The sequence below is a fragment of the Siphateles boraxobius genome, unplaced genomic scaffold (assembly GCF_051911475.1).
Source record: "Siphateles boraxobius isolate OS27281-9 unplaced genomic scaffold, OSU_SipBor_1 66, whole genome shotgun sequence".
Taxonomy (NCBI): domain Eukaryota; kingdom Metazoa; phylum Chordata; class Actinopteri; order Cypriniformes; family Leuciscidae; genus Siphateles; species Siphateles boraxobius.
In genome coordinates, this window is record NW_027509193.1 from 6700240 (window position 1) to 6727416 (window position 27177).

At 38.9% G+C, this 27177-nt stretch overlaps 2 protein-coding genes across 7 annotated transcripts in view; one reads left to right on the forward strand and one right to left on the reverse strand.

The window, feature by feature from the left end:
• Nucleotides 1–17884, reverse strand: part of arhgap17b (Rho GTPase activating protein 17b) — a 41560-nt gene extending 23676 nt beyond the window's left edge. For 3 of the 6 annotated variants that reach the window (XM_077211877.1, XM_077211874.1, XM_077211873.1), the window contains exons 1-2: nucleotides 17456–17797; nucleotides 9763–9802 (exon numbers count right to left, since the gene is read on the reverse strand). In XM_077211877.1, coding sequence (XP_077067992.1) covers nucleotides 9763–9802; nucleotides 17456–17508 — 93 coding nt within the window. In that variant the 5' untranslated portion in view covers nucleotides 17509–17797. Of the gene's footprint in view, nucleotides 1–9762; nucleotides 9803–17455 lie in introns of all 6 variants that reach the window. The other 3 variants (XM_077211876.1, XM_077211875.1, XM_077211872.1) reach the window with 3 other exon arrangements.
• A 2505-nt stretch (nucleotides 17885–20389) lies between these two features.
• On the forward strand, nucleotides 20390–27135 carry aqp8b (aquaporin 8b). Its single transcript, XM_077213808.1, has 5 exons — nucleotides 20390–20646; nucleotides 25960–26086; nucleotides 26168–26382; nucleotides 26456–26590; nucleotides 26711–27135. The coding sequence occupies exons 1-5, from the start codon at nucleotides 20390–20392 to the stop codon at nucleotides 26751–26753; spliced, it is 777 nt and encodes a 258-aa protein (XP_077069923.1). The 3' UTR covers nucleotides 26754–27135.
• Nucleotides 27136–27177: the final 42 nt, after the last annotated feature.

The window sequence follows — 27177 nt, forward strand, 5'->3', positions numbered from 1 at the left end:
GAATTAAAGCGGTTTTCGCAATCCCGTCACAGTTTGTACAGGGCAGGTTGCAACAGTGCAGAAAAGTGTGTGTAATGCAGACAAAGAAAACAACAATGATCTGTTAGTACTTTACAATAAGGTGCTACAAGTAAACATTAGCTAATCTCTACCTAAATACACACTATTATACGCTAACATAAACTAACATTTCATTTAGTATTTAAGTATTTAATTGAATGCATTCTGAATGAACTTTCAATAAAAACGATTAACAATAGAATATTTACGAGAACAACCTAAAGAAATAAATGCTGTAAAAAAATTATACCTATTGCATTAACTATTCTAAAATTTCTCAATTTAGTAATATATATATATATATATATATATATATATATATATATATATACACATACAGGTAAAAACTTTGGGGGTCAGTAATACTTAATACTTATATTAATAGAATTTAAAAAAATGATCTATAAAATGATTTCTGAAGGATCATGTGACACTGAAGACTGGAGTAATGATGCTGAAAATTCAGCTTTACCATCACAGTCAGGAATAAATTACATTTTAATATATTACAATGGAAAACCGTTATTTTCAATTGCAATACTTTTTTACAATATTAAAGTTTTTTCTGTATTTTTGATCAAATAAACACAGTCTTGGCATACGCACACACAAAATTGCATATTAAATGTAACATTCCACTCATTTTCCATCCACCAGTTATCAGTGTTCAGATACAGGTTTGTAAAAGGAATGAGGAAAAGGGAAAAACGAAGAGGAAAAGAGCTGCAGATGTTCTGATCAGAGCCCCACAGTTCCAAGCAAAGTAAACGAGACAAACAGGAAATGATGACGAGGCTGTGACCTGTGGACACAACTCACCCAGCAGGGGTCGAAACACACCAACTGAGAGTGACTCAAGACCTCAAAGACTTTGAAGGGCGTTTGTCAAGCTGCTTATAATTTAAACTACAGTCAAGCAATTTTGTTAAATGAGTAGTCGGATACACTGCAACCTAAAAATGACCACATTGAAGCCATTTAAGGGCACAATGTATAGGCCTATAACTAATATACATAGTAGATGATATTTAATCAGATTTAAATGATCTCTTATTTTTTGCAATAATGGATAGCAGATAAACAGACTTAACAGATAAATTCACAGTATTTAAAAATACATTATTTTAAAGAGAACCCATTATGCTTTTTTACGTTACAATGTTGTGCTTGTGAAGGTGGTTTGAGATTTATCAGATTGTTCTTCCTGACTGTCATTATCGGACTCGGGCTCAAACTGATACAGTAAAACCGACGCCATAGTTAGCGTAGTTATAGCGTTTACAGCGCCTCAGGACGCCTTCAAAGATGATACTTGGTAAGGGGTGTTACATTTCTGACACGCTCTAAGCGGTAGACCAATCAAAACAGACTGGGGCTGGCTGACCAATCAGAGCAGACTGCACTTGTCGGAAGGCGGGTTTAAAAAAAAACTCAACTAAAAAGAGAGTTCAGAAAAAAGGGTGAAAACAGGTGCTGCAACAATGTAAATTCTAAGAAAAAGTATTAGTTTTTTGAACATTAAATAATGTAAACGTATTCTAGTTGTAGACCTCGTAAACAAAATTATGAACCTGTATAACTTTTAAAACATTTTGCTACAAACAAAAAGACATAATAAATCAAAGCAGAGACATAATGGAATTAATCTATGAATCTTTTTTTGACCAGTTCATTTACATGAATCATCCAAACTAAAATGAAAAGGGACTTTCCAACACTACACTGTAAAAAATGATGGTGATTTTAATGGTAAAAGACTGTAAAAATGCTACAGTCCAAAACTGTTAATTGGTTAACAGAGAGTTCTCTTACGAGAGGTTAGCTTACGCTACGGGAAAGATTCATCTTCTCGAGATATTGAAGCTAAAAATTATCCTTAATTTTTGTATCCATTGTCAACGCAGTGCAACAGCTAGCAGACCTAGAGCAGGCTGTCTAGCGTGCTCATAGGCTGCCCTGCGGGAACTGCAGCAGCCTACCACTGAGCCCGACGTGACTTCATGTCCAATGAAGGGCGCTCGCGCCTTCACAGTGTCAAAGCCCGCCGGAATGGGCGTGGCTTAGCGTATATAAGCAGGCCTCGTAGGCTGTATTCTCTGATTTTTCATCTCTTCAGCGAAGCTCTCCGCATCGCTGGATCTAGAGAGAAGCCGCCGCCATCGAGGAAGCGACAAGCCAGCTTAGGACAGCGCCTGAAGAAGCCGGCCGTCTTCTCCACCTTCAGCCATCCGTGCGAGCTGCGCTATCCGGCGACATATCCTTTCTTGCTAAACTTACTGTCTAAATGAACAGCGAGCGTCTTTTTCAAGATGCCTCGCACTTCCTGCGGCTCGTGCAGAACCCCGCTCAGCGACGGAGACCGCCATGTGATCTGCGCTCTCTGCCTGGGCCAGGAACACGCAGCTCTGCCCTCTCGGGGGTTTGTGAGCTCAGTGACGCACTTCCGATGTCGACCCTGCGGGCTCGGCGCGAAGTGTTCAACCCTCAAGCTGTCACTCCGCCTTTTGCAGGACCGAGCAAAGATGCACCGTTCTCAAAGGCCGCCGGAGCCGGTGGCCACAGCAACGCGCTCGCCGGACTCCCTCCCTCGAGCCTCGCTCTCGCCTTTCCCGCCTCCCCTCACAGATCCCCTCACATTTCTCAGCTCCTGTTAATTCGATCGGCTGGTAATGTCAATATTGCAGCATGAGCCTGTTATATAACACGCACGCCTGCAAACAAACGCCGACACACAGGAACTGTGATGACGCTCTCTTTATCTGCTCGCGCTAACTGAAACTGATGTGGTTTCCCCCTGTGGCTCTGTGGCTAAACCCACACCTTTCACGCCAGAGACCCGTGTTCGTTCTCGGCTCTCGCAGCAGATAAAAATTTTATGCAGTTCTGAGATCGCGGCTAGCTTTCTTTACGTTACAAGAAAGCTATCCCATTCCGCATGCGTCACCGGCGAAATAAGGAAAGAATGTGTTAGTCCCGCCGAGGCCGGACTATCCCCCATTTCTTAAACATTTCTCAGCTCCTCTTAATTCGAGCGGCTGGTAATGTCAATATTGCAGCATGAGCCTGTTATATAGCACACACGCCTGCAAACAAACGCCGACACACAGGAACTGTGATGACGCTCTCTTTATCTGCTCGCGCTAACTATAACTGATGGGGTTTCCCTCTGTGGCTCAGTGGCTAAACCAACAGCTTTCACGCCAGAGACCCGTATTCGTTCCCGGGTCTCTCAGCGGATAAAAATTTTATGCAGTTCTGAGATCGCGGCCAGCTTTCTTACGTACAGAAAGCGAACGCGCCCTCCCGCACGCCCCGTGCGCATGCCCCACTGGCGAAATGAGGAAAGAGTGTGTTTTAGTCCCGCCGAGGCCGGACTATCCCCCATTTCTCAAACATTTCTCAGCTCCTCTTAATTTGAGCGGCTGGTAATGTCAATATTGACAATATGTAATATATGACAATATACCGCGACAACTGTGAATGCAGAAGTAACACATCTACTTCGCGCAGACATAGCGAAGCTGCTGTGCAAAGGGGCCAAAGAATTGGTACCGCCTTCTCTGAGCGAGTCAGGCTTCTATAGACTTTATTTTCTCGTACGCAAGAAGGTGCTTATGAAAAGACTGTTCAAAGTGTTTACAACCAGAAAAATCCTCGCGCACGTTTGCCCGAGGGACTGGTTTATTTCTCTCGATCTGAAAGATGCCTATTTCCAGATTCAGATAATACCCCGTCACAGGCCATTCTTGAGATTCGCCTTCGACGGTCAGGTTTATCAATACTCCGTCCTGCCGTTCGGCCTGTCCCTGGCACCCTGTACATTTGCGAAGTGCATGGACGCAGCTCTCGCCCCCTCGAGAAATCAGGGTTTGCGAATTATGAACTATCTGGACGGCTGGCTGATTTGGCACAGTCAGAGACAGAACTGCTATCTCACAGAACTGTGCTCCTCAGTCACATGGAGAGCTTGGGTCTCACAGTCAACTGGACCAAGAGCTCATTACTGCCCAGTCAGTCAATTTCCTTTCTAGGAATAGGACTGGACTCTGTGGCCATGACGGCTCGTTTATCGACACAGCGCGTGCGCCGTGTTCGACACCTAGCTGCGTCTTTCCAGAAGGGCAGCATCATTCCTCTGAAGTCATTCCAGAGGATGCTGGGCTGTATGGCCTCAGCTGCAGCAGTGCTTCAGCTGGGCTTACTGCGCATGCGCCCGCTTCAACGCTGGCTCAATCCTCGTGCATCTCGCTGAGCTTGGGCTGCTGGCTGCGAACGAATCAGAGTGACTCAGACCTGTATTACGGCTCTGCAGCCCTGGTTAACAGCCGGCTGGTATCAGCGGGGTGTGATGATGGGAGCGGTCTCGTACTGAAAGCTCATCTCGACAGATGCGTCCAACTCAGGCTGGGGTGCGCTCTTCGAGGGCAGACCGGTCTTTGGCCTGTGGTCAGACCAGGAGAAGCTCCTTCACATAAACTGTCTGGAAATGTTAGCGGTCGAGAACGCGCTGAAGCGCTTCCTCCCGCTCATACAGGACCACCATGTTCTAGTCTGATCAGACAACATGTCAGTGGTTTCCTACGTGAACCGTCAGGGCGTAACAGATACACCTCACGTGGTCTCAGCATCACCTGCGCTCGCTGAGAGCTGCACATGTGCCAGGCCACCTGAATGACGGTCCAGACAAACTATCCAGGGACAACCTTCCCCCAGGGGAATGGTGCCTGCACCCCCAAACGGTCCAGAAATTATGGCGCCTGTTCAGCAAAGCGGAAGTCGACCTATTTGCGTCAAAAGACTACGCTCACTGCCCAATGTTCTTTTCGAAGAACGAGGACGCGCTGGCCCAAGTCTGGCCCAGCCGCCCTCTGTATGCCTTTCCTCCGATCTCTCTGCTACCGCAGGTAATCAAGAGGATCAGGGAAACGCGCCACTCGGTGCTCCTCATAGCCCCGCGTTGAGAGAATCAGATTTGGTTCCCGGAGCTGACGCGGCACTGACAGCCCCGTGGCCGATTCCGTTGAGAGCGGATCTCCTCTCACAAGCTCGCGGCTCGATCTGGCATCCCCATCCAGAGCGCTGGTCTCTGCACGCATGGGTAATCAACGGGTACCCGTTGCCCTGCCAGAAGGAGTGATGAACACGATCACGCAGTCTAGAGCTCCCTCTACTAGAAAGCTTCACGCGTCTAAATGGTCAGTGTTCTCCAAATGGTGCACTGACAAAAACCTGGACCCACGGATGTGTGGGGTCTCGCGGCTGCTCAGTTTCCTACAAGAGCTGTTGAATAAGGGGAGGTCCCCATCCACGCTCAAAGTCTATGTGGCGGCCGTTGCAGCGTTTGCTGAGTCGACACGCGGCCGGTTGCTAGGAAAAAATGAGCTTGTCATCCGCTTCCTCAGAGGAGCCAGAAGGATGAACCCTCCGCGCCCCCCGTCGGTTCCTATGTGGGATCTTTAATTGGTCCTCGAGGCCCTGAAAGCTTTCCCCTTTGAACCACTAGACTCTGTGGAGTTAATGTATCACTCAAAACCGTTTTCCTGACAGCACTGTCATCAGTGAAACGTGTGGGGGACTTACACGCGCTGTCTGTCAGCGCCGCGTGTTTGAAGTTCGGGCCCAATGACTCAAAAGTCATCCTCAAACCTAGACACGGTTATGTTCCACTCCATTCAGAGCGCAGAGAAATAGGTCATTTCTCTATCGGCTCTGCCTTCATCCGATAATGAGAGCAACGTTAATCTCCTCTGCCCATTCAGGGCACTGAGGATTTACACTGCATGCTCCGCCCCTTTCAGGCGCTCAGAGCAGCTTTTCGTTTCGTTGGTGGGCGCACCAATGGTCTCACCGCCTCGAAACAAAGCCTATCCAGATGGATTGTGGACGCTATAGCAGCAACTTACGCGTCGACAGGTCTGCAATGCCCCCTGGGCATCAGAGCTCATTCCACCAGAGGCATGGCCTCTTAGTGGGCATGGTCCAGCGGAATTTCTATTCACGACATATATGTGGCTGCGGGCTGGGCCTCCCGTCCACCTTTGTCAGGTTTTATAACCTAGAAGTTCCCGCTCTGCAGGAAAAACTTCTGTCAGTTTAAGTGAGATGTACGTTCTGTCCACAGATGTTCGTGCGCAGGCTACTCTCACTGCGTTGACAATGGATACAAAAATTAAGGATAATTTTTTGGCTTCAATATCTCGAGAAGATGAATCTTTCCCGTAGCGTAAGCTAACTTACGCAATACTCGAGAACCGAGGTTACGTTAGGTAACCGATACGTTTCATTACTATATACGGTAAATAACTGTGATAGATCTAACGGTACATTTAATGTAATTTTACTGTAAAATACTGTTAAATTTACAGTTTTTGAAAGTAAAAAAGAAAACTCATTGTACAATTTACAGTGAAAAAACGTAAATTGACATTCCCACAATTCGCCGCGTGTTTGTTTCTTGTTTCTTCTAAGTTTTCTTAGTTCTTTTCTAATCAGTTTTTTACATTAGGGTTTTATGTTACATCTAATGTTGTTAAATTAATGTTTATTGCATTTTTTAAATTTCATGTGTGTTACCATAATGGTGTTTAATGTTTGTGCGAATCACACAATTTCTTGTGGAAGATTGCTTGTGATAAGCTTTGATTTATCATGTGACTCTCATTACTGCTGTGATGATTGTTGGTTGCCAGTGTATTACAAAACAGATATTAATACTTCAATAGGTTGGCAAATTACTGTAAATTTTAAGTTAAGTCTGTAAAACCAATAACGTTGATACCGTATTTTTGACGGTAAAGTTTCTGGTAACCACAGCTGCCATTTTTTCCCTGTAAAACAACAGGATTTTTTTTACAGTAATATTTTAGAAGAGTGTATGATTATTGCTTCTCCGTTGTAGAACTGTCTATGCAATATAATGTGTGTCAAAAACAGCGTTTAGTGAAGCTACACTGCTACACTTTGGTTGGAAAAAGCAACTCATTTTTTGTTTTGAAACCAGATACTGGAAAATATAGAGCAGTTCGCAGTGTTACTCCCCAACGCTGGATCTCAAGAACTCCAACCACAACCAGGGAAAGCAGCTCTAACAGGGGCCGTCTGCCAACACCACTGCCTTTTAATCTGGCAGACCTTCAAAACACAGAACACATTCCAAACCATTCCATCTGAGTAATTTCAAGAGGGAGTTTATGGCTCATTATCTTGTTCCTTTTCCCTCCTGCAAGACGCAGAGCAATCAGGCAGTTAAACTTTGACCCTTGGACAAGGAATGCATGCATGAAGGTGAAGGAGCAGCATATAAAGCTCTGGCGAGAGTCGTCGAGTCTCACTGATTTCCCTTTTAGTTGTGCACAGACATGTCTGAACATGAGATGCTTTTTGAACAATGAGGTAGTGACAGATTAGACTGATTTGTTTTTAGAGTGAGTGTTTGCTTTGGAAGATTAAGGCTGTCATGCAGTATATTGAAATTAAAATCATAAGGCCCTGCATCTATATACGCTATCACACTAACGCTTTGGTCTTTTCGAGCTATTTCAGGCTACTTTTTGTTCATAACAGCCGTAGCTGGACGCATACTCGTGCAAACATGGCCCTTGTGACGTTAGAAATGCCTAAATAAGATCAATTAGTCTCAGACAGTCAGTTGCTTTTCTGCTATCTGCAAGATGCCAGAAAAAAAAGGAGTGGGATTGAGAGAAGTGGGATCAAAGATTGTGGGAAAGAAGATGATGAATGTTAAGGATCAAAGTTCAACTCAGATACTATTTCTATAACTGAAAGTAAAAGACTGACACGCTGGGAATCCCCCCATTAACACTGAATAAGAGCTAATGTCATGCTAGAGCACAATAACTGTCTTAATATTAATTCATATACGTTCAATATTGATATCATATGAATACATATAGAAGATATGTAAGGGATAATGTACAGTCAGTTGGTTTATATCACAAAATATAGTCTTGTTTCACTCCAAAAGCATATGTTTTTCCATAAATGACTGGTTGAATAAATTTATTCACCGAATAAATAAATAAACAAATGGACTAAATATTTAAATACCAATACATAAATATTGATTTGAGATTATATGTGAGAAAAAAGTCTGTGGAGTAACATGAGAGACATCAAATGACATGTGCTAGAGACAATGGTTAATTATATATACCATTATATACAGTAGTATGCAAAAATATTTGAACGGCCAATGTGGCGATTGACCAATCAGAATCAGGTATTCAAGAGAGCCATAAAATAAAACATGATACCCAAATTACTGCTTTCTAAAGTAATGCTTAGTGCCTACATTTGGATAAAGCATTAATGTAGTCGCTTCAAGGATTATTATCGTTAACTAAAACTATTAAAAACTTTTTTTTTCATTGAAATAAAGCTGAAATACAATAAAATGTAAAAGTTAGATGAAACATTAACACTAGAACCGCCATGACGGTCATTTTGACCGTTTTGAATTTTATATCTGCAAAAACTTAATAAAAAATAAATAAAATCCCTCTGGTACCTGAGTTTTCCTAAAAGTGTCTGTATTTTCATTTAAAATGTTTTCATATAAACTACACATCAGGCAAAAAAACAAATGAACATTTTTACCTATTTCGGCCATAGATGGTCATATTACCGCACTGAATTTCGCGGTATTTTTTTGTTACATTTCCCGCGATTGACCTTTGTCTCTCTCACTGTCAACAGAAAGGTCAGTAGCGGTCCTGAGTGTTTCCATATATGCTAATTTCTACAAACAAAAAGTATATTAGATCAAAATCACCACAGCAGACACCAAAGCGGAGACAGTGCCAGGTTCGGAGAAGCTGCAGTCAAAACAAAACCCACGACACCTGCTGAAAATGGCGCAAACCCGTGTGTGGAAATTGTGCGAGGAGAAGAGAGGTCCCTTGCCTTCACTGTGAAGCTTAAATAGCCAAGCACTATATTGATGTAAATAATTTATATACAATTTGTAATATAGGCTAGTGTTTTTATGTTTCTGTAGCCTACGCTTCCTTCTTTGTTTTGTTTTAGATCAGCTCGTTTCCAGCTTTTTTATTAGCCTGTCAGCATACATTTTCTCTGTTATTATATTAAAATGAAATGTTTTATAATTAAATAAGATACTTTTAGTTGTTATTATCTTGTTCTGAGTTATGATGAATGGATATGGAAATATAGCCTATCTGTTGTGAATATGCGATAATTACGGTAGGCTACTAATGATATTATTATTTATAAATGTATAATTAAACTTGTTTAAATGTACAGTTTGGTGTTGTTTTGTTTTTAAAAGATATCCTAATACCATAAATGCATTAATCTCTCAATTGGGTATTTATCATTAAAGATATAGAGTTTGGAATCTAGCGGTCAAAATTAAAATCCGTCACTTCTAGTGTTAAATGACATATAAAAATGTTTTCTAACTGAATGACCAACTAAAACTACAGATTTTATTGAAGTAAATTAAATCTAAAAAGTGAGATTTAAAAAACAACAACTAAAAAGTAGCAAAAGCACATAACAAAATTACTAAAAATGTGTTTGGAATTAAAATGGAAGCTAATTTAAAATATTAATAAAATGAAATAATGAGATACAAATAATAGTAAAATCACACTGGAATGCTAGATGATTTGGGCAGTCTTTCATGGTTGTGATAAAGTCATGGAGGGAGAAAATAGTCACCATAAGAAGGTCGTCACTCAGTACTTCTGTCTTCTCTGCTCTGTGGACAAAAAAAAGGAAAAAGTGTTTGGTTATAAGGACGGACTACATAACGAACAATGCTTTTTTAAGTTCTTCAGCCTGACTGTGAAAGCAGGTTAGGCCAGTATCACAATAAAAAGATGCCAAACCAAAAAACAAAACAAGAATAAGCCTGAAGCCTTCACTCCACATGTAAAAATACAAATTATTCAAAACACCCATTGCAGTTCAATATTCTGAATGGAAAATCATTTATTTTTCCAACTGTGTCAACAAACGGTTGATTTGGCACACTTCACAAGAAAAAAATCCACTTCCCCCCTTTGCTTTCTGCATTCCACATTGTTTGTTATGACAACAGCAGTAAAGGGGGCGGGGCTTCTGAGGCTTTACACACACTCTTGTCAGCAGAAGAGGGTGGAGCTTCATAAATAATGAGTAGGGACTCCCTTTGACCAGAGACCATAAAACTATTACACATTATGCCACGTTTGACATTGTACAATCTGAACGTTCATATGGCATGATCTGTGATAGTTTCAGCATTTCCATTTATTTATATAAAGTGATGTGTAACAGTTATGAGTGTTATTTTGAACACAGCTAAAAAAAGAAAATGCGTTTTACACTGAAAAAAAGTCTTACCGCTCACGGTTCACACCAAGGACGATAACGATAGAGATATAGATCTAAAAATCACTCTGAATTTAAAAGAATAGCAGAGATCATAACTATAATAGTAACTACATTGAAACTATATTGTTGGAATCCATTTCAGAACGATTGTCTCTGAGGAACGATAAAAACACTGACAGCCAATCAGAATCCATCCTCGCGCATTTAAAGTGGCAGACGACAAAACCGCAGTGCACGCTTATAATAAACAGGCCTTTAATCTTCCCAGTGAAAATATCTAAACATCCTTAAAATAAGAAAAACTTACCTGAGAAATAACTTGTTCCATTGCTTTTTTTTTCTTTCTTTTGCTCAGACAACATTTTTGGAGGTTTATACGTCAAACAAGAAAAAAAACTTAAAAAGATAATGTCTTATTCAAGATATTAAAAAAGTCCTAATATTATTATTATTATTTTTTGCATTTTGGCTAATTTTAATTTTAAAGTTAATATTAATAATAAGCCCTTTTTATTATTATCAGTTTATTTGAGTATTACTGAGATAATAGTTTTTGTTAACATTTTGAATTATATTTTATGTTTATATGTATATACATTTTAACTTCAGTTAAAGTTTAAGTAATTTTGTTGTGTGTTTTTGTCATTTTTATAATTTTTTTTTAGTTTGTTTTATTTTTTATTTCAGTTGAGTTTGGAGTACATCAAGTTAAACTAAATGAAAATGGGAAATGTTAAATATTTTATTTTATTTCAGTTAAAGTTGTTTTGATTTAAACAAGTAACAAAAGTTTTTATGTTTTACTTTCAGTTATAATAATAACCCTTTCTTGAATAATACAAATATTAATATTAATAATATTCTGTTAATTAAGTGTACATATTGCTAGCCTTCAAAAACAAGGAGGAACAGATATTATTGCTTGAGAAACTGTCTGTAAGGTTGAGTGTTTTTTCCCAACTGCCGAGCCAGAAGTGAAGATCAGTCAGAACTAGAGTTAAAAAAATTGTTTATTTATGTCTACAACTTTCATGTGATGGCACCAACTGTCACAAACGATCCATCAGGGTATAAGGACCTTTCTCAAGGGCACCATGGTGATTTTTTTCTGGTTGAATAGATCAATATTAAATGTCGCAGACATAATTCTATATCTAAAAGAGAGCAACTCACATTCAGCACAGACAACTTAGATAAAAGCCACAGAACTGGTCATGTAACAAGAGAAAATATCCCTAAGATCCCGTTACACATGCAGGCTGAGAATGACCACGCATTATGAAGGAGAGAATTTTTAGATTTCCATCTATACAGAATTTGCATTGATCCTGTGTTCAGCAGCCAATGCATATCGGGTTGGGTATAATAAACCTCCAGAAATAACACGGCTAACATTTCACACACATTCAAAGTTGACAATACAGCAGACCGGCAGCCAGCTAACATGTTTAGACACTATTATAAAGATCAATGCTTTAGCCCATCAAAATGTTCTTTAAGGAACAGGACTGATCTTGGAAGTCTGTAAATATCTCTAAGTAATCTGATTCGTACAAGAGGAACTGAATCATAATAAGTAATGTATTCTATTCTGTGATCATATTGAAGCAATCTGAAACCTTAAACGGAAACCTAGTATCTGATCTACTGCACTGGAGCTGAAATCTTGCAAAATGGTACTCTACATTATCCCTAACAGACCGTTGCAGCTTTTGATCCCACAAAACAAGAGGTTTAATAAGCAATACGCTTATTTGAAAAGATTAAAATGTCTGTTAGTTGGTATTTGGTCACCCAACAAAACTAAAAACCACTTGCCCGAGAATCTCCAGAACTCCAGCTCTCAGAGGAGACACTCCGAGCTAACAAAATATATTCTAAGGGGTCATTTACACGACACCGTTTTCAACTAAAAACTGAGAACTTTTTATGTGTTTTGGCCGTTTATTTACACAACGACAGCGTTTTGGGGGCCTGAAAAAAACGAAAACTTTGAAAACTGGTTTCAAAGTGCAAGTTTTTGAAAACGATACCGTCATCGTCTCCATTTAAACCACAAAAACGTGAATTTGTGAAAGCAGTGACGTCATGCGCATGCGTATTACATGTTTAGTCAAGTGCTTCTTTACAAAGTGACCTCGCTAACTACTGGCCTGGCATGAGCAATACAGTGGTTTCACGCTGTAAACGTACCCTAAGATTGTTTTGAAAACAATATTTCTGAATTGGAATGTTACTTATGAAAGTTCTCTGAACATTCTGAAGCAGGTAGTAACATTTACAAAACGTTAGATGGGCGTCGAACTAAAATGATTCAGAAAGAAAATGTTCCATGGATATGATATAATGTTTTTGCGCTAGAGCTCGACCGATATATCGGCGGGCTGATATTATCGGCCGATTTTAGGCATTTTCCTAACTATCGGTATCGGCATTTATAATGGCCGATAAATGAATATTTTAAAAAATGCGGGTACGGTGATTCATGTAGGCCTAAGGGTGGCGCTGCCAATAAAGCACCTAAAAGCTGTCACAAGAACTGGCAAAAATAATGATTATGAATACAACAAATATAGCAAGGAGACATTTTAATTGTTTATTAATAAACTAGTGTTTTCAGTCAGTGTCAGCCAAAGATGAAGTTGACGATGCTGACTCGCGATCTTCAGTGAGCGCGCGCCAGAGAGAAATGCACATTTCATACGATTACATGAGTCTGTCTGTCTTTCGTTTTGAATTGTTCTGTTTAAAAGTAGACATTTCAATATAGATATATTTCAATTCTCAGGTCTATACGCTGAGTTTCGGTTCATGAGACGAGCTCCAGTTCACCCGCAGGCGCCTCTGTGTCGAGATTATCTATCGTCTGCTAAATTTACTTCTTATAAATTAAATCCAGGCAAATGGCTGATGAAACATTGATTAAAATTAAGATACAATTAATACAAAACGAAATTCACTTTGAAACGAAAGGTTTTGTGCTTTCTGTTTGATGTCTATGTGAAAGTTTCAAAGCATTAGTGCCGCTTTCAGAGCGCTCACGTCCGTAGTGCTGAACTGTCGCGTCTGTAACATTGTTTTTTCCTCATAAATGCAAACACGAAAAATAAAATAAAATAAAATAAAATATATATTTTATGTAGCCTGTGGAGACTGAGAGCCAACCCTTCTTCATCCGGTGGGTAGTAGCCTACTTGTGATTTGCGCAGTGTAATTCACAGAATTGATTTCTCTTCAACAAGCCTCTGTCACGTATTGTGTGAGCTTGTGACTATTGCAAGCGCGCAGCTGAGAAGTCCTGATTATATTGTCTGCTATATTTAGGCCTTCTTCTTATTTATTAAGGCAATTGGTTGATGAAACATTGATTAAAATGCGTGGCGCGAGCGATCTCCGACAGTAAACTGATTCTGCTTTGTCTAGGGTAAACAGCTGTTGCGACGCGAGCAGTAACGGCCGCGTCCGGTGTAGACACAGTGTTAAAGCTCATTCTGCCTGATAACGCTACGTTACAACATCAAGCAATATTCCAAAAATGTATATAATTATAAACCTTTATATAGGGCCATTTTGCATTAAGAGTTTCACGTTTAGTACATTTTGCTTACTAATTATTTAAAATAGTATAAAAGTAGGCTACTGTACATATGTAATTAAAAACGTTTTCATTATGATATTATTCATTTTACTTTAGTAAAAAGATCTGAGTTCTTTTAAGAGGAATTAAGAGTAAAAATAGAAGATAATAAGGTTTTGTCAGTGACACTTTTTATATATTTATTGATACAAGTTATGACTAAATTAAAAGACAAAGTCGTCGTTAGTGAAGATTATGCAACAGTATTTAGAATATAATATAATATAATATAACATGCAATGCAAACTAGTTTGGTTACAGCTCAGCTGTATAATTTTCATTCTATCATTCCCCCTGCCTCCATTACATATCTGTCACACAAGTGTTTGATTACCACATTTGAGTGATCATTGTAAAACGTGTTTATAAAATATATTTATTCTGTTTATAGCTACTGTGTAAAGTACCCATCAAAAGTTTGTACACACCAATAGGAAAGTGTCCAAACTTTTGACTGGTATACTGTACTATAATACACATAAATAATATTGCTACTGTATTATAATATACACATAAATAATATCGGCCGATATATCGGTATCGGGCTTTTTTTACTCCCTAATATCGGTATCGGCATCGGCCCCCAAAAATCCATATCGGTCGGGCTCTATTTTGCGCTAACGTTTTGAGAACATTATTAAAGACCAGAAAACGTTGAACGACAGTTCAATGCCATATAATAAAGACAGAGTGACTCTTGCCATGATTTTCATTCGACCAGCTCATTGAACATCTGTTTTTGGTTTCAGGAAAAGAAGGAAATTCAATGTTCATCAGCATGTTTAAAAAGCACACGTATCCTGTATCTAAATGGACAGTTTTGATGAGTATTGGTTGCTAAAAGCATTTAAACAATTATACATTCAGAAATACCAAATTAGCAAGAAATTACCCAATTTTCGAACAGCCACAGATGTTCATCAGAGTACAATGTTTTGGATGCAGTTTTTTTATGCCATTTCTGATTTGCGTCCGATACAAAATCTACATTTTTGCATTTTGTAAGTTACGCACCACAGTTTAAAACTTCAGTACAAATCACTTTGTGCTCAAGCCTCACTAAAGACGCAGGATATCTCCTACTATAACAATGACTATAAGTTTTCAGAGTTAAAACTTTATATATCACAGAAAACAGAGCATTTCCAATGGATTTCAATCCTTGTAAAATCTCTGACGGTGTATCCTTTGCAGCAGAGGCCAAACTAACTGGAGCCGTAACCTAACCGACTGTATCGAAACGTGGCGTCTCTCTGGGCTGGAAAGCCGCCATGAAAGCTGGCCAGACTATTATACCCCCGACTCTGGATTACCCCGGATCTGCATTCTGCATCAGACGCTCTGATAGATTGTGACAAGCGAGTGATGAATCTTCCAGCTGCCTGGGATGTTAAACTCTGAGATGAAGAGTGAATCTAAATAAGGACATTGTAAAAACAATGTCTTGGCAAAAACAATATGCAAATGTCCATGTTTACACAAAAAAGCTCAACATAATGAAAAGCCTCTAAGATATTTTGACCTAACATAACCCTTTCAACCCAGTACAAGGGAAGACAACTTCGGTCATTCTCTAACAAGCCCCAAAATCTCTGAAGAGAAACCAGTCAAGCAAACTCAAAGTTCCTCTTGCAGTTTCTGAGTGCGTTTGTTTCTTGAGATCTGCAGAGTTCAACAGAACGCTTCTGTATGCAGTAAAAAGGCAAACAACAGTAAGTAACCATGTAGAAACACATAGCAGAAACCACATCAAAATGCCCCGGCAACTACTTTCAACACAAAAATGTAAAACTCTATTTGCTATTTATTATTGCTAGCTCGGTTCACTCGGCCCTGAATTCTCAGCACTCTTGGCGAACCGTGCTGCTAGAATACGTGTAGTGACGTCGCAGCCCAGGATTGGTCACTTATCTGTTGCCTGGCTGCCAGTTACTCCATATCTGGCCAAGCTTGCTATTTGAGCGATGTAAGCACAAATTAAAATTACAATTAAAATATCTGGTCGACCTCCATAGCGCGGTCACTCCTTACATCTCATATCGTCTGTAAACTCTTGTGGTACTAAGACAACGACTGAAACATTTGAATTACATTCGAAAGAGCTCGGTTATCAGTCCCACAGTGGATAATGAAACCATATCCGTACTGGTGGACAGGATCGGCACGGAACGGAACAAAAGACAACGGTTTGGCCCAACTGTGGAAAGGCTAATATGGTTATCAGCTGATATTTAATTATATTTAATTTGATTAAGAGCACTCATTTCAAACTACTTTCAGATATTAGATTAAAAAATGAAACGTTAATGTAAAGTTGGCATGAAATGGAAGTTCCCTATTGTGAAGTATATAGTCAAACGGCTTCTCGAACAAGAACAAATGTAGGGCGGGGCTTGATTTTGTCCATGGGGAATTGATTGGATGTTTGTGGTTTGTTATTGGTTGATTTTGTGTGAGTGACAGGTTGATCCCGCCCTCACGCCAGTAAACACATCATCAGAGGAGAGATGGAGGGAGGGGAAGGTATTTTGACTAAAGGTTATGAGGACACATGAATTAAAAAATAAATAATGGAATGCACGGCAAATCATTTATAATAAATCTGCCATATTCCATAAATGAACAAGTATCAATTTTGATTTCATGGTGACTTTAGGAGCGAATGTCTATAATAATGGTTCCAAGCTGTACCACAGGAACCTTCTCATCTTAACTTTCTTATTAACACTCATTTTAAATCCATATTTTATACCTTTATACATTATGTCGTGATGCCTTAATTCACTAAAGCATAACATTATTTTGAAATTGAAAAAGAAAAGAAATAAAATCAGCGACAAATAGCCTCGTATTTTTATATTGTCCATAGAATGAAAATAAGTATCTGTAAGTTTTTCAATTGTCATGTAAGTCATTCTAATTGCCGAATGAGCAAAATCACAGTACTAATTTAAAGTAGCTACCTTAGCCTAATAAAATGTCCCTTAATAGCTGCTACAGAGGTATACAGAATTATCCACCCGCCGATATGAAGTCAATTTATTTATATTTATACAGTTCATATATTTGCATGTATTATTTCAGTCAAATAGATGTTTGATGTTCCCAATACAGATATACCCCTAAAATACAGAAGCCCAAAATGTCTCAATCTCAGTTCTGCAATGTAGCCTACTGTACATGGAAGGGAGACAATCCAAACTTCTACACATAATGTCAAACTGTTAAATCAATGGAAAATAAAATGTATGACCAAACAGTATGTGTAGTTTATAACTTTGACCACATCAGACCTTCATTTTGCTCTGTGCTCGCGCACACAGTGACACTCCCAACTTTAGTGTGCATTTTTACATGAATCAGTAGAAATATTCAAAATAATCCATATAACTCACTAACCTCCCAACAGTCTGGTTGGCAAGCTGTTTCATGCGGTTGAACTGCTTCTTCATCTTGATTCTTCTTAATCCACCAACATATAAAACTTCGAGAAGTCGCTGTTTTATCAAACTGACGCCCGCACGCGCGACGCTCCCATTGCGCGCGCTCAACTGGATCCGAAGTTGAGAATTTGTGTCATTTACTGTTCGTATTCATTTATAAAGCGTGTTGCTTTCGTTTCTCATCCTCTCAATTTCTGGTTTAGTCTGTGGGCTGCAGTAACACTGAGGAAATAGGAAGTGCAGTTCACTTCCCTATTGTGGAGCACAGTGGGTTGTGACACATGACACCTTCTTGACTGAAGGAGACTGATTAAACTGGATAGTTAAAACTCTGGTTCATATAACCAAATGATAATCATCATATAGGCTAAGATTAATGATAACTTGAGTTTGTTTATTGCACAAAAAAGTGTAATTGTAAAATGCAAATAATAGGCAAATTCACGCCCTTTAAAGACATGCATTGTAATGAAATAACATTATTTATTTTCCTCTGTGAGAGCGCCATCCTCAGTCCGAAGCGAAATAGCTGATAAAGCTAATAAGTTTCACATTTGCAGTTGTTTTCATAAAATCTACGTAGCACATGGTCAAATTAAATTTGAATTTAAACGTACTAAAACCCAATATTAAATCTTTAAAAGTTAAATAATTAAAAAATAATAATAATATTAACACCAATGGTGCAGATTGATCATAAAATCTAGGACTGGTTTAGAAAAAATATTTATATGTGGAAATAAATGGGGATCTCGTGACAGTCCAATGCATGCCTTTTTATTTGTTGTTTGGGGTCCACATTCACTTTCAACTATTTAAAGTTTGTTCTGTATTCTGTTCAGGCCGCAGAAACAAAGTAGCCTATCATAATAATAATATAATAAATTTGGGTTGCCCATCTGATAATTCACTTAATGAGGCTTATTTAAGGAAAATATCTGCCATAATAAATCCACTCGAACTGAAGGCACTCTCTCTTGTCAATACTCCATCTTCTAATGTCTGTGTTGATTCTTGGGAAAATGTTTTAAAGATGCCTTTAAAATATATGATATGGATTTACTTTTCTGTCTGTTGGAGGCCCTGTCCCAGATAGCACCCTAAACACTCACGGGCACTGCGTCCGAAATCTTACTCTCTTGAGTACGTATGCTACTTATTCACAAGTAGGCTATTTACTAACCGACTACTTAACGCCATAAAAGTATGAATGTGCGTAGTATGACGTTCTACATTCGCCATGTTCAAAAGTCGCTTCACTGTCATTTGGCTTGTTTGAGATCATGGTTTGAGATGAGCAAAATCTGCGCAGAACCGAGTGCGGTCCGCCTTGCTCTGATGTCATGCTGATGCGTACGTCAAAAAGCTCTCGCGAGCGCAAGGCGCACGTGTCGGATTCTGCAGTCGCGCGCAGTTGCTCTCCACCGAAAAAGCATGATGGGAAACGACTTGCTGACGACACAGCTTCATGCTGATTGGTTTATACAACCGTGATGCAGCCTATTGTTCTCTTTTAAAATGTTTGATTTTAAAACTCTGATATCCTGCAGCCTATACGTTATGTGTGAATATTCCCAAACTCTCTGACAGTGCGATGTAATGCAATGTAATTTTTATAAAAACACACACAAAAAACACACATGTCTGTAGGCTACTAAAGAAAAATGATTGATATTTAAACACATATTTGGAATGGAATTAAATAACAAGTACTTTGGGTGTCTTGTTCATTATATTTATTTTCATATAAAAGCAACAGAACTTAAATTACATCCAGTTTATTAGCGCACGAGCGTAAATCCCGCGGTCCATCATTGATCTGGCAGGTGTCAGATCCACTACGAGTCGAGAAGAGAGAAAAGTCCGGCTTGCCTGCGCTTTTTTCCACTCCTCCCCTCACTGCATACTCTCGCCTATATTTAAGTTGAGGCGCATCTCAAACAAGCCTATTTTTTACAAATCCTCTAATGTGGCCTAATGGGATAATAAATTGTCCATTGTATGCACACTTCAGAATCTCACTGGAAGTAGTAGGTCATCCGGGTACTTTTTGCCTACTATTTTATAGTACTGCGAATTTAGACATACTTTTTTGTCACATGTTTTGCATACTATAGTAGAGAAGTAGCCTATGCGATTTCGGATGCAACCATATGAGCACCGATTTTATTGTGCATTATGGGACTTTTTAGGGAGTAAATGTTCGAGCGCACTGAAAACACACACACACACACACACACACACACACACACACACACACACACACACACACACACACACACACACACACACACACACACACACACACACACACACACACACACACACACACACATTCTTTCCACAATGAAATATGATCTATTAGTTTGGGTTTTTACTCTTTGTTACATAGTAAGCTTTGGATTTATTTGCCTAAAATATTAGTTGCACATGTAACTACTAATATTTGTGATCACATAGTACTAGGACTTAGTCTCCACTATTTGGTTAACCTTTAACTTTTCATTTTTATTTTTGGTGGGAAAAATAAATTTCCATTATTAAGTTACTGTTTCAGTTAATTTTCTAAACTTGAGCTAATTTCCCTAATCTATGTATAACCAGGACATGCTGCAGCAGGTTAAACTTTCTGGCGTTTAAATAGTTCAGATACGTCTAAATTAGCTGAGTGCAGAAGCATGTTAAATTTTAATCTCCTTCAGTATTATTTTCTTTACCACTGGTCAGCATTTTACATTTATTATTAGTCTTTTCAATCATCAATTGCCCTCAAAGGTCATTGAGCAATTTAATGCTAACTTTCTGACTCTCAAAGTTAAATGATGAGTAGACGGCCTACTCTAAGATATTAGGACACAACAGTCAGAGAGACCTACGTGCCTCGGAAAGAATGGCTGAAAACAAAGTGGAACTTCACGACATGGGGAAAGCTCTGATGGATAAGGTGGGACAACACACTGCGAGAGAGCAGAGCCTATTTGAGCGGGTCTTTCAGCCGTGTGTAGCTGAGCTGGTGGGGACCACCTTCTTTGTGTTCATCGGATGTGTGTCTGTGATTGAAAACGTGGAGGATGCCGGCAGACTCCAGCCTGCGCTGGCTCATGGTCTCGCAGTGGCTGTACTGATTGCATGTATGGCAGAGATCAGGTGAGAGGAAATGTTTTTTTTGTACTCGTATATGTTGGATAGATTAAGTGGATTTACATTCAAAGCTAGTCATTATATTATGGACATTTCATCCCTTCTCTTCACGCAGAACATTCCAAATATATTTTACTATTAATAATATAAAACTCTATTACAAAACACATATAAATGTTTAAAAATACATAATTTACAAATTATAGGCTATTAATTGTATATATAAAATATAAATTACATATTTGTAGGCTATATATAAATACACTTAAATTTTATATATATATAAAAATATTTTTTAATATATTTTTATTTTTTATTAAATAGCCTACAATTTCAATAAATAATAAATTGAATATATATATATATATATATATATATATATATATATATATATATATATATATATAGCCTAAATATAAATAACATTTATTTATAAATAATATAAATAATATAGACGTTACAATCGATCATACATTTACAAGATCATATTCAAAACGGGGGCAAAAAAGCATTAGGCTATACTCACCAAAACTACTAATTTTTTTTAAAAAAAATTTTTTACAGAAAATCGATCAACATTTCTTTCCTCAAAAAGACTTTAATTCGCAGTTGTACAGGTTATCTGTGTGTCTCAGTTCCAACAATAAGTCTTTTCTATCGAGGCTAATGCTGAAAGTCGAGTCGGTCCCGTCATATTTCTGGCATAAGTTTTACTTCGCTTTATGCCTGGTTCAGATTACACGATTTTTTTGTCTGTTACGATAGTCACTGTGTCAGATTACGCGATTTTGACTCCTAAAATCTTGTCGTGTCGTGGACAAGAAACATGTCAGACTACACGTTGCTTCCTGACCAGTCATCGCGTGCCGTCTTTAACGATGCGCGTGACGTCATCGAGAAGGCGAAACTGCTAGTAGCGAGTGACTTCCGGAAACGAACGTAAACAAACAATGGATGAAGCGGTGAGTGTTGTATTGGCTGTCCTGTGTTCAGAAAAACATAAAAAAAGAAAGAAAACCCGACAATGGACACGTTCCTGGATTGCTCGAAGAGGACAGTATGGGCTGTCAATCCTCCAAAGAGAACTTGAGGTAAAATATTGTTTTCTTAAATATTTTTACTTTAGCCAGTAGTACAAGTAATAATATTGCTTGCTTGCCACAACGATAACATATTACAAAAACAGACTGTTAAAAATTGTAATTGTTCACCAATGTAATTAAATACTTCTAATGTTCAGAAGTAAACATTTTTCGTTATGCAGTCACATGGGGTAATTTAGCCTTTAACATAAAATATCAGTTCAATGGTTTAATGCCTTTGATTGATTCATAACACCATCATCTATAGGCTTAATCTTAATTATAAAAATTGCAATACCATTATACGCAAAAATATTATTATTGAGAGTGAAAAAACCCCTCCTTCCCTTAATGTCTTTAAAGTCACCAACTGTACACAAATAAATATTTAAAGACATTAAGGGAAGGAGTTTTTTTTCACTCTCAATAATAATATTTTGTGTTGTAAATTATACTAGTATACAAAATGTAAACTATGCTATCGACCAACTCTAATCTATTAAATTATTACAAACACTAACATTATCGTAAAGCTGCTTTGAAATTATATGTATTGTGAAAAGCACATACATTTTAATTGGGTGTGATTATTTTTCGCCTTTGTAAACCAAACAACCACACCATGTTTTTTTCCCCCTATTTACACTGTAGGACAGTGACAGGAAGGGTTTTCGTGATCTGCTTAGGATGGATGTGGAGGATTTCAGCTACTTGCTTGGCAAAGTCACACCATGTATCCAAAGAAGGGACACAAAACTGAGAAGAGCAATCAGTGCAAGAATGAGGCTGTCACTTACGCTACGATTCCTTGCTACCGGTAAAAAGTCCATTTAAAAAAAATCATATTGTTGGTTTCACAGACAAAATGTATGCTAGTCCCAGACTAAATTGCAAGTTTGAGCTGTTTAAACTGAAAGCAATAGCCTATGCACTTAAAATATGTCAGTGACATTGTTTTGTCTCAAGATGCACACCAGTAATGTTTTTAAGGCAAGTTTATAAAAGCTACTCAGATGCCCTAATTAATTTAATGCCTAATCTTTGCTTAATTAGCCATTTCTGTAAAACCAGGCCATGGTGTATTATGCACCTTATACACTTGCTCCTTTCCACAGGAGAGACGTTTAGATCTCTGAGCTTCCAGTACCGGATCGGCCGTAGTACCATCAGTGAGATAGTAATGGAGACTTGTCAAGCCTTGTATGGAGTCTTAAAGGATGATCATTTAAAGGTAAGTCATTTGATGTAAATAAAAGACAGATGTACATTTCACAACAGTGGGTGGACACACAAAGAGAAGCCTTTACTGGAGAAGTCCCAAAACCACGTGTTTTATCCAGAGAGTCAAAACCAGAGTAGATCATGGATAATTTTCTAAATTATAATCAGTGGACTTTAGAAAAAATACTTAAAAAAAAAAAGTACATTAGAACCTCTGTAAAAAATGAGAGAACATTACATGCATTAATTATATATGGTGTTTCTTTTTTCAGACTCCTACAACGGAGGCAGAGTGGAGAGAGGTGGCAATGGGATTTGAAAACAAATGGCAATTTCCTAATTGCTTAGGAGCCATAGATGGAAAGCACATCTACATCCAGCCACCTGCAAACTCTGGAAGTACTTACCACAACTACAAGTCCAGATTTTCTGTTGTACTCATGGCAGTTTATTGAACTTACACCCCATTTATTTCCTGGTCATATGCCACTTCTACTGCCCTGAGGTAGCTCACTGGAGGTGTTACAGAGGGTACATGAATGGATGTATTCTGGTAGGGTTGATTCAAATTTGTGTGTCCCTGCCAAGGTGTTTGGGGGCCAGGATGTAATGCTAATCTGGCCTCATTTTCATGTGCATCGTATAACATCATAAGGATGTTACGACGGAGTCTCATCTTGGTCAGTGGGTCTTTAATTAGCTTAATCTCAGTAACTACCTGTTTGCCAAATGTTTGATCAACATCCGTACCGGCATTTACCAGTGTTTCAGATACATTTTTTAAAATGGTTACTTTCTCGATTTCAAGTTCATCTAATGATTTGTCTCGTAACTTTTGTTTGGGTTTGTAATATGCTCTTTCAGGAACCTGACGATGCTGGTGGGATGATGAGGCTTCAAGTGAGGTTTGTGGAGTTGATGGTCCAGATGTGTGGTGGGAGGTGGAGGTGGAGGTGGATGACTCGAACACATCCTCCTCTGTCTCCTGATCTTCTCCACCCTCATCTGTGATGCTGTGTTCCAAGTCATCCAACTAAGATAAAACAAGCTGTATGAAATATCAGGCATAACAAGTAATGGCACAATACATGTTTGGAAGCATACTATAGAAAGCTCACAAATGTATTTAAAAGTTGGAAAGTACTGTAACAACCTTTACCCCAAACTTACATTCAGTGTAGACTGAGACATGCGTTGTACAACAAAAGGCTGTAGAAACTGCAGGTTTTTTAAAATCCACTTCTGTCTGGAAGTTAATTCTTTGTCGCCGCTGCCACTCGGTTTTGAACGGAGTACTTTCCCATACTGTGTTCGGAGGGAAGCAGCTTTTGTTTGGACCTCACCGGCTGTAAGTAAGAAATCAGATTACAAATGTAAAATCTAGTCTCTGTAATTGTCAATCGCACTCGCACACACACACACGCTCACGCACTAACTCATACACATACATACATCACACACACACATACATCACACACACAAACTCACTCACTCTCGTTCATTCACACATACATGGCCTACATACGTGCGCACACACACACACACAGACTCGCTCACGCACTCACTCACTCATACACACGCACGCACTCACTCACTCACTCATACACATACATAATCACACACATACATAATCACACACACTAAACTCACTCACTCTCGTTCATTTACACATACATGGCATATGCGCGCGCACACACACAGAGAGACTCGCTCACGCACTCACTCACTCATACACATACACACACACACGCACGCACTCACTCATACACATAACAACGTTACATACATAATCACACAACAATTTGCTCTATAGCGAAGGAAAATTTAATGAATGATTAGCTAGCTAAATGCTAATTTCAGTACTCACTGGGTTGCTGAAGTGTTTCCGCTATCGTTCGCCAGCATTTTTCTTTTTGAATTCTGTCATGGTACTCCCTCGATGACACATCATATAGGCAGGAGTACTGTTGCCACAGCTCCACGAACCTTTCCTCCATTTCATAACTCCACCTAGTAGCACCATCATCTCTCTTTCGTTTCGCCATTTTTGAAAGTTGTGTACGGAAACGCTTCTGTGCTCCTATTGGTCAACCTCATACATGTGACGGAACCCGTCGTGGACGACCGTTAAAAAAATTAAACATGCTAGTCTTTTTGTCGTGATGTCGTGAAGCATCGCAGACGCGACGTAGGTTGTCGCCCACTATGACACACTATACGAGATGATACGATCGAATCTTGCGTCCCGACGCCCGTTGTCGTTTACGAATCCCCACGACACCCTACGTCAAACGGATCGTGCCAAAATCGGGCTAAAATCGTGTAATCTGAACCAGGCATTAGGGCTGAGAGTGTCTGCTCGACAGAAGCAGAGGATACAGGGACAGTCACCGCAAAAACATGACGATGTGTATAGCCTACAGCTGACCCATGCTCTCACACAGATTTTTGAACGAAATTAATGAGATCAGCGGTACTTTTGCCTTCAAAATCAGTCATGGAATACATTACAGTCAGTATTGATTCTGAAGGCCTAAAGGCAGATTTCCTTGGCCATGGCAACACATGATGCCTGAAATATGATTGGATAAAAGCTCTAACATAAATATACCATACTGGAAGGCAACCAAGAGAAAAGCTATGAAATTAAGAGAATTGACTGGGAATAATTTAATACTCGTTCATGGTAAAATATTAAAGTGCAAGTCAGTGAATGTGATAGTGTTTAGGCCAGCAGAGGAGGCCCTGACGCCCACCACTGATATATATATATATATATATATATATATATATATATATATATATATATATAACATTAATCCACGGATTCACTGCAGTATCACCATGGACCCCCTTGGAAAACCCTGCACATTTAGGTTGATGTGGCTTGATTGATGTAGTCAGGTCAGTTTTCTCCAGGGGTTTTTGCCAGTACGAAACACGTCCTGGGAGTTGCTTTGGATAAAAAGCATCTGCTTATTGATGAATAATGCCATGATCTTTTCCCCTGACACAGTGGTTCTCATTTCAATCCGTCATTCACCGTAGCCGTCTACCTCTGTGGTGGAATGGACCTGAAAATGGTGGCACCGTACCTGATCTCTCAGCTTAGCGGAGGTTTACTTGGTGCAGTCATGGCCAAGGTGAGATACATCATTGAGCCATATTTGCATGCAACATTAAATTCACCAGTCACGCTTCAATGGATTTGAATTTCTTTTTAGGGAATGACCTCAAATGACAAATATGCAAAAGCTCAAGGTGCGGCGTTCACGGTTCTCAAGGCTGATGACCATATTGTGAAGGCATTGTTTGGAGAAATTGCCATGACGTGTCTAGTTGCCTTGGTGGTCTTACTGGGTGCAGTTAATGCCAAGAGCAAGAGTCCTTTGGTTCCATTTTTGGTGGGCTGCACAGTCATTATTAACGTGCTCGCGGGGTGAGTTCATTGTTCATGTTATATATAATTTCCTGTGTGTGGTCTGGAGATTTACATCTTCTGTGGGCTTCAGGGGTGATGTTTCTGGTGCGTGTCTGAATCCTGCAAGAGTGTTTGGTCCTGCAGTGCTGACCAACTATTGGACTCACCACTGGATCTACTGGGTGGGACCAATAACTGGAGGCCTTATTGCTGCTGCATTAGTCAGGTGAGATTACTAAGCATTTCTTTAGAAATAACTGAAATCCTCATTAACATCAGAATTTTCCTATGTTGTTCCATTTTGACTGAGTTAAGGGATTTTATTGAGCCACTTTTTTTCTTTCAGGATGTTGCTTGGAGACAACAAAACCCGCCTTCTGATGAAGTAACATTCAGTACATCTTTTAAACAGACCTTCAATTTTTTTGTAAATTCTCCTCTTTAAGAATGTAGGCTAACTTAATTTTAATTCACATTTCTTTACCAGATAAAGGCCAATAGTAATTTATAAATCCTGCTCCGAGAAGATAGAAATATGTGGGAGGATGCGCAGGTATTAATATTTAGAATTATACATTTTAAATTGGGAACTTTTAAAATTGAAAATATGTGCAGTTTTAATTCTAATATAATCAAATAAATTATATTCACAATTTAATTTACACACTCTACCTATCACTTTATGTTCATACATGCACATTATTTTTATGCTTTTCTCTATCTGTTGAAATGAATCTGTATAGCTGATTAAATAAAACTCTTCAACACAAATGTCTCTTTTACAGATTTCACATATTTGGAGAGCTCAAAAGG

Coding starts and splice junctions, on each gene's coding strand:
- aqp8b (XM_077213808.1), top strand. CDS start 20,390: ATGGCTGAAAACAAAGTGGAACTTCACGACATGGGGAAAGCTCTGATG. Junction 26,087..26,167: donor TTGGTGCAGTCATGGCCAAG/GTGAGATACATC, acceptor ATTTCTTTTTAG/GGAATGACCTCAAATGACAA. Junction 26,591..26,710: donor ATTGCTGCTGCATTAGTCAG/GTGAGATTACTA, acceptor TTTTTCTTTCAG/GATGTTGCTTGGAGACAACA.